The sequence below is a fragment of the Oryzias melastigma genome, linkage group LG6, assembly GCF_002922805.2.
Source record: "Oryzias melastigma strain HK-1 linkage group LG6, ASM292280v2, whole genome shotgun sequence".
Taxonomy (NCBI): domain Eukaryota; kingdom Metazoa; phylum Chordata; class Actinopteri; order Beloniformes; family Adrianichthyidae; genus Oryzias; species Oryzias melastigma.
This window is the reverse complement of record NC_050517.1, coordinates 12,875,673-12,883,253: the sequence shown is the minus strand read 5'-3', so window position 1 is coordinate 12,883,253 and position 7,581 is coordinate 12,875,673. Positions and strand designations below refer to the sequence as shown.

Below are 7,581 nucleotides of genomic sequence, written 5' to 3'. Positions count from 1 at the left end.
TTTTTAAATATTTTGAGAATAGAATTATTTCTGTATTTTTCACACTATAAGTTGGGCTTTAAAGCCCTAAAAGATCTTTTTTTTCTTTTTTAATGAGTTGCAAACAAGGGTGCGTGTTATTGTGAAAACGCTAACGTGGCTAACATGTAGCAGTGTCACATTGTCTTTTTAATGTGTTACTAACAAAATTTTGAGTTAGCTTAGTCTCTGTAACATTTGTTTTAGCTATATGAGTGTGTTTTTTGTGTTGGGAGTTACAGGATTTGAGAATATGCTCTTTCTGACATAGCTAGCTTGTAGCAAACAAGTTCTAGAATTACTGTAATTGCTGATAACTGACTGACTTATTGGATTCTTTTGTCTCACTTAATCCACCCTATATTCAGGTGTGCCCTACCATGCTAAAAATGTGTTTATATTACTGGCACATGGTGTCACCTGATTTTATTGCATTTTCGGATCAAAGTGAAGAAAAATAACTAAATCCGAATAGATTTTAGGCTTTCTTTGTTTATGACAATTTTTCAGTTTTTCCTGTAGGATAGCAGGCTTTTTACTCTTTACTCTTGGCTGAAGCCTCACAAAAAGAAAAATAATGGCTTTAGCTGAGATCAATCCCGCCACGGAAGAACTCAAACACCTCAGCAGAGTGTCCAGAAAGGGCCACCATTAACACAAGTGTGTCAAATAGAGCAGAACAGCTGTGGAAAAAATTAGCATATCTGCTGACCTCAGCTTCCTTTAACAGTAAGTCTTGTCTGCTTCTTTTAGAGGGATCCCTGATAGATTCACAATAAATGTTTAACAGGAGGACAGGGATGAACAGACTGGGCAATGGTGCTGTAATCGGTTCTGGCACTTTTCTTTTAACTGACTTTCATCGCAGTTAGCATTCTTTGGCCATCAATACCTTAGTGAGGTGTGCAGAACTGAATGCCTCACACTTTTTGCTTTTCTGATACACTCATAAAAAATTCATTTGCTGCTGTGGAATTCTACTTTAACAATAAAGCTAAGTGCTTTTTTTAAATTATTATTTACCGTTAATACCATTAAAATACATGTATAGCCACATTTTCATTTTCACTTGGACAATTTTGAAAAAAGGTGTTAATTTTACATGTTTTACTTCTTACACCTTATTTCCAACCGAGAAAATTACAAAAGTATAACAATAAATGACTATAGCCTTGTTTCCACTGAGCAGTCCAGTACGCTCCAGTCCGGTCCAGTATTTTGAGAGTTTCTATTGTAAAGTGACCCGTACCCCCACTGGTTGTAGGTCCATTGAAAAGTGGAATGGAACGGTCGGGGTGGAGCTGCTGTAGCCACCTGTTGATTGGCAGAAAGTGATGAGAAAGCACCAATATAGCACTCAGTTAAGCTAACATTTCCAACATTTGGGAGCATTTGAGTTTGTGTATTCTTTTGGCCATGAGTCTTTATTGAAAATGTCTGCAAACAACAGCCAGGCCTGGTCTGAGGTGGAACTGCCAAAGTTTGTTGACGTCCATGGCAACAGAGTGATACAGGGTGAGCTAGCGGCATGCAAATGGTCTACACCGTACATGCGCCGTGAAAACAAACCACTCAGTAGAAGCGAGACTTAACTGAGTGGAAACACTCACGCAAAAGTTTACTGGACCGTGCCGTACTAGTCCTTACAATACCGCACAAAACCGGACCGCACAGTGGAAACAAGGCTGAAATGCAAAGTTCAAAGGGGGGTTTTGGATTAAATTAGCAAACTATCATCTCTTTTGCATTTCAGTCCAAACTAAAATTCATACAAACAGTATTTGTACAGAATTACAAGAAATAAACACTGAAAACAATCAATTATGGTAAAAAAAAGAGACATTTTTTATTAAGAAATACAAATCAATTAACCTTGTTGAGTCCATTTATTGATTTCCCCCCTTTTTTTTAATTACTTTGAATGTTTTAATAGATGGAGCATTTTTATTATCTTCGTTGCAATTATTCCATAAGTGAACCCCTCATGTGGAGACGCTGCTGGTTTCAAGAAAATATTTGATCCTCTGAAACTGTATTTATTATCCTTACATGGAGTCTTTGGTTATTTTTTAACACGGTTTTTAAAATAATTAACCTGGTCTCCAAATATTAATAGTTTTAATTTAACGGAGAGTTATTCAGCTCTATATAAGACGACCTAACTTTGCAGAGCTTTTATTAGTCTGACTCAGCATTACTTCTAATGTCTTCATATAATTGCTTTTACACTATTAAACTAAGATGTGGTTTACATGAAACCCATTTGCTCTTTACACTTGTGGCATAGTTGGGATTTTGCCAAACACCACTGAGCGTTGTTTATGTGCGTTTGCTGCTCCTCACATGACCCCGCCTCTCATTTACTGCTGTGCTTCTTGAACAGGGCGTAGAGGACCTTCAAGGTAGCAGCAACATCCTGAGAGACAATATCTATCACAACATGGAGAGGAGACACAATCAGTAATATGATGACGCTTTTACTAAATTAGCTGCTAACCCTCATGTGTCAAAGGATCAGGCAGACAAAAGACATGAGATTGAAAGTTAATCAATACGTCCTGGCTGAGATGAAAAATATTGCTTGCTGTTGTGAGATACACCAAGTGAATGAAAGTGACACAAAGACCAACTACATCACCAACTAACCTAATTAATGCGCACAGCACGCTTCAATTTTAGGCTGTGAGTGATGGGATTCCTCTTTCTATCACAGCAATTATGCTGTTAATTAAAAGACAAGAAAAATGAATTGAATTAGTCACCGGTTCCTGTCTTAGGATAATTCTGGAGGGCCTCATATTTGCAGCTATCATGCTGAGCATGTACTTTGGAACTGAACACTGAATGTGGATGGTGGGTTATGATGTGGGGAAGTCGCTGACTGTCAAACAGAAGCCTGAACACAGAGAAGCTTGTTTTGTCAATAATAAATCTTTTTTTTAATTTACACTCTTAGATATGTTGATTTAATGAAAAAGTTTATATTGCCCATTGTATTTTATACTGCTGTATACACGTAATAATATTTTAACAGTAAATGAATGTAACGTTTAAAGGTTTTCACTGTAAAATATTCAATATAAAATGAAAAAATTTAAAAATATTGTCATGCACATAACAGTCAAAACTATAAATTATAATTTCCAGTGACCATAAAATTACAAATAACTACAAATAACTAAAAGTGGATGCACTGGAATGGATAGAAGCAGGAAACTTGTGGCTGTCGTGATTCAACCATCAGCTCTCACTTCCGTCCACCAGGGGGAGCTCTCACCAGCGTTTTGACCTCCACTGCCTCACTACAAGTCCCATCAGCCACCTTCCTTCCAGCACAGCTGATCACCATCAGCTCATCAGTACCATCCAGCATTTAAACAACCACCAGCCACTTCTATTTTGCGAAGTCTTGTTTTGCCTAGCAGACATTCTGAGCAACATTATTCCTAGTTACTGCCTCTGTGCCTTGACCTTTGCCTGTTTTCTTGTTTATCTGCCTCACCCTTTGATTTTTACCTTTGCCTGTATTTAGACCACATACTATGTCTTGCCCATGCTCAACTTCATTAAAGCGTTTGCATTTGGATCCAAAAGACTCGGTCACTGATTTACAGTGGCCTGTCCAGTGTACTTTCTATGACACAAATATACTCTTTTTCAAACTACATTTTTTTTCATCTACTCCTGATTCACAACAATTTGAATAAAGAAAAACTCAGAAATGCAATTTTAAGCTTAATTTTCTCTACATATGTCCTCTATCATGAGAAAAAAAAAACAAAAAAACTCTAGATTGGAGTGGGTCGACAGTAATGCTTAACTGGGGCCACATGATTATAAAATACCAAACCAGAGCTTGGGTCTTAAAAACACTTAGCACTTTTTAAGCAAAAGTGAAAAAACTGTCACTTAAAAGGATTTAGTCTTTAATGTGAAAGATTATGAGAGGATCATGTTTCGTTTTCCACTGTGGTAGTAAGTCACGTAATCCACAATTAGAACAAAAGCTTTCAAACACTGACACAATAATTGCATAAGCTCAAGAAGGAGTAAATGATTGATGTGTGCATTAGTGCATGCTCCAGATCTGAATGGAGCTCCTAATCTTCTTTTAATTCAAAGTGCAGAGATAAAAGTCTGGTCAAGATCTTTTTTAACCTTGTTAAAGAAAAAAAGGAAAAAAAACTCCATTTAGTTTCATGACTGTTCATTAAGACCAATGTAAAGAGCTGCAATTTCGCTCGTTTTTTAATGACTTTGGTTTTGAGATGAATGTCCTGATCAGGAAAGTTTCAAAAAGTTTAAGTTTTGAATCAAACATAATTGACAAGTAAACAGAAGGTGGAGGCAATCAGAGCATTTTGGCATTTGCATGTTAATCAGAGTGCTCATGAATAAAGATACCATCATTTCCTCCCGACAAACACTCTTTACCATAGATGTAGCTAGAGGGGTGGGTCAGGGTAAATCTCTGTGACTATCAGCGCATGGCAGTGCAACGCCAACTGGCCCATCACTTCTCACCGAATGAAGAATGAAGCCCAGCAACTAAAACAATCATCCACAGTGATTCTTATCAGGACGCAGATCGCGCTCATTCATATTCTGAAAGCTTTTCCCCACTAAGATGCTGTCAAATCCTGACCTAGTGATGCAGCACAGATTTACTCCAACTGCTCCACCTCACTGAGTCGCGTCCTCACCTAACAAGCAAACTGCTTTTGACATTTCTGTCCAACTCAGATAAACGCTCATGATAGAAATTGTCATTTGATTTGGTCTATGGTTGATATGTTGCATCTTTGGTGTTTTTCTTTGGTACATTTCATTTGTATATACAATATATATATATATATATATATATATATATATATATATGTGTGTGTGTATATACGCATACATATACACGGTATATACATATACACAGTATATACACTTACATATACACAGTATATACACATACATTTACACATTATATGCACATACATATACACAGTATATACACATACATATACATATTATATGCACATACATATACACGGTATATAAACATATATATACACGACATATGTTGTTGTTTTTACATACTTATAGGTAAATTAAATTTAATGGCTAGAGGTGTTTTTTAACAATAAATTGTAGTATAATTTATAGTTTTGACTGTTATGTATATTACAATATTTTTCAATATTTTTATATGATATTGAATAATTTACTTTGAAAAAATCCTTAAACGTTTCATGCAATCACTGTTAAAATATTATTACGTGTATATGACAGTATAAAATACAGTGGACAAGTATCTAACTTGATACTAATGTATTTTATACAAAGCAAATATATAAATGTTACTATTTTTAAACTTGTTTTTAGAGCGCTTTTCACGGTTATGGGGGTCAACTGTCATCATATTACAGTTTTATGCTGTGAAAATACAAATACAAACATTCTTCACAGTATATATATATATATATATATATATATATATACAATGTGAATGAATATATGTATTCATTTGAGTAGAAATGACAGCTGAAACATACGTTTCAGCAGCTGTCTAGTCTATGTTTCAAGTGTTCTACATTATCTAAGTAATCGATATCATATAAAAACTAAATAGGTTTTTCTCACCTTGTGGGTCAATATTTGGCAACTTCAAGCCAATGTCATTCAGGAGATCCAAAGCCAAGGTCACATTATGAAGCTAAAGTTGGGAGAAAAGCATTAAAACATCACAGGAGACTTTTAAACATTGGTTCACTTTTAACAAAATCCACTGAGATTTAAATTTATCTTAGTAAGCATGGCTAAGGTCTTTAAATTCACTGATATTGGGCTAACAACTCACTTTTTACTGTAATATGTATGGCGAAAGTAACATATAATTATCCTGTAAGCTGTAATATAGAAAAACTCAGTTAAGGATTACTACCAAAACTAAAGACCATCTCCAATCATCTTTTGGTCTACAGTAAAGGCGTTCCCAGTTTATACTTTTTATCTTTTTTAGCCAAATCCAACAAAACTTCTGTCGTTTTCTAGTTTCTGCAGAGCAGCAGTGGTTCATAAGAAATTCACCTTTGAGCGAGCTCGCTGAATCCGGACAACCCCGCCCCCTTTACCCCTCACCGTTGCAGAGCAGTGAGTTTGTGAACTGCAGTGTATTTTCAACATCACAAATAAGATCTTTTTCAAACTGTGTTTTGTTGTCTGCTCCTGATTCACAAAGATTTGAATAATATATTTTTTCTTAGAAAAGCAAGTTTAAACTTAATTTCTTCATGTATCTCCTACTTGATCAGAAAAAAGGTCTTAAAAAATACATTCAATAATAATTTTGTAGTAAAAATGCAACATATTGAATATATTTTGCATTATTTTAAATTAGAGTTAACATTGTGTAGATCTTACTGACTTCAGAACGTTATTAACAAACCTACCAGACAACGGATATTAGCGCTAAAAATTTGAAAAGACTCATGACTGTTACCACAAGACAGTAAATTAATTGGTGCAAGAAAGCCACAAAACCACTTGTTTTGTATCTTATTTTAGTATACTAGTCAAAAATATTAGATTTAATGATCTCTTGTATATTGTATTTATCAATGGTTTGAGTTTTGATAAGATTTTAACAAAAAAATAACGCTGTATGTAAATATTTTGACCTTATTTAAGTGACTTATTTTAATTCAACTTTTTATTTTCTAGTAACTTAAAAATCTGCTTAAAAATCTAGATATTTTTGTAATTTCATTGCAAATGTTGCCTATGATGGGTTAAAACATCTCATTTTGAATCTGTGGCATCAGCAGCTCAACATACCATCTCAGACTCATTAACAGGGGTCAGGTTGAAGTCAAACAGCGGGATGAAGAAGCCCTCCAGCTGACCGATTAGCAGCAGCAGCATCACGCCGTCAGCAAACTGGACATGAGATCCCACAGGACCAAAACAGAAGTTGATAAAATCTTACAGGAATAGATCTTTCGGTAATAAGCAACCATCCGTACCTGTTTGTCCACATCAGCCACCTGCAGACCAATGGTTGACATGTACTGGTTGACAAAATGTAAGATGGCCTGAAAAATGATTTGATAGGAGGTGAGAGAAGCAGAAAAAGAAGCTTATCTCGGTTTTACAGTAACATATATGTCAATTGGTTGAGATGCAGGTATAAAAAATTTAAGTCGACTAACTAAACAACCACATTTCAAAACAGGAAAAATACATCTTCATTTAACCAGGAACACATTTAAAGTCAAAATAATTAAAGAGAATCCACAAAAGCCAAAAGTATTTTTTTGTGTGTGTTTTATTTGTGTTTTTTATGATCTATCTGCTCTCTATCTATGGTAATTTATGGTAAACCATAAAATTTGACCGATTTGTCTCCAAATAAGAACTATTTTAGTAGAATTTTATTCTTCAGATTGTCTGTCCTAAAACTACAGTGTGGTTGAGCCCTCCACAATAAAATACTATAAACATATTTCTTAAAATTGCATTTGTATTTTTGACTTTGTACTACATCCCTGCCTCAATCCCTTTGATAACAGTTAG

General features: G+C 34.9%; 1 protein-coding gene across 1 annotated transcript in view; it reads right to left on the bottom strand.

Moving 5' to 3' along the window:
* Positions 1–1,839: 1,839 nt before the first annotated feature.
* The window catches only part of parvg (parvin, gamma), a 14,394-nt gene continuing 8,652 nt past the window's right edge, over positions 1,840–7,581 (bottom strand). The window contains exons 10-13 of the mRNA XM_024281251.2: positions 7,032–7,100; positions 6,844–6,945; positions 5,650–5,722; positions 1,840–2,448 (exon numbers count right to left, since the gene is read on the bottom strand). Coding sequence (XP_024137019.1) covers positions 2,375–2,448; positions 5,650–5,722; positions 6,844–6,945; positions 7,032–7,100 — 318 coding nt within the window. The 3' untranslated portion in view covers positions 1,840–2,374. The remainder of the gene's footprint in view (positions 2,449–5,649; positions 5,723–6,843; positions 6,946–7,031; positions 7,101–7,581) is intronic.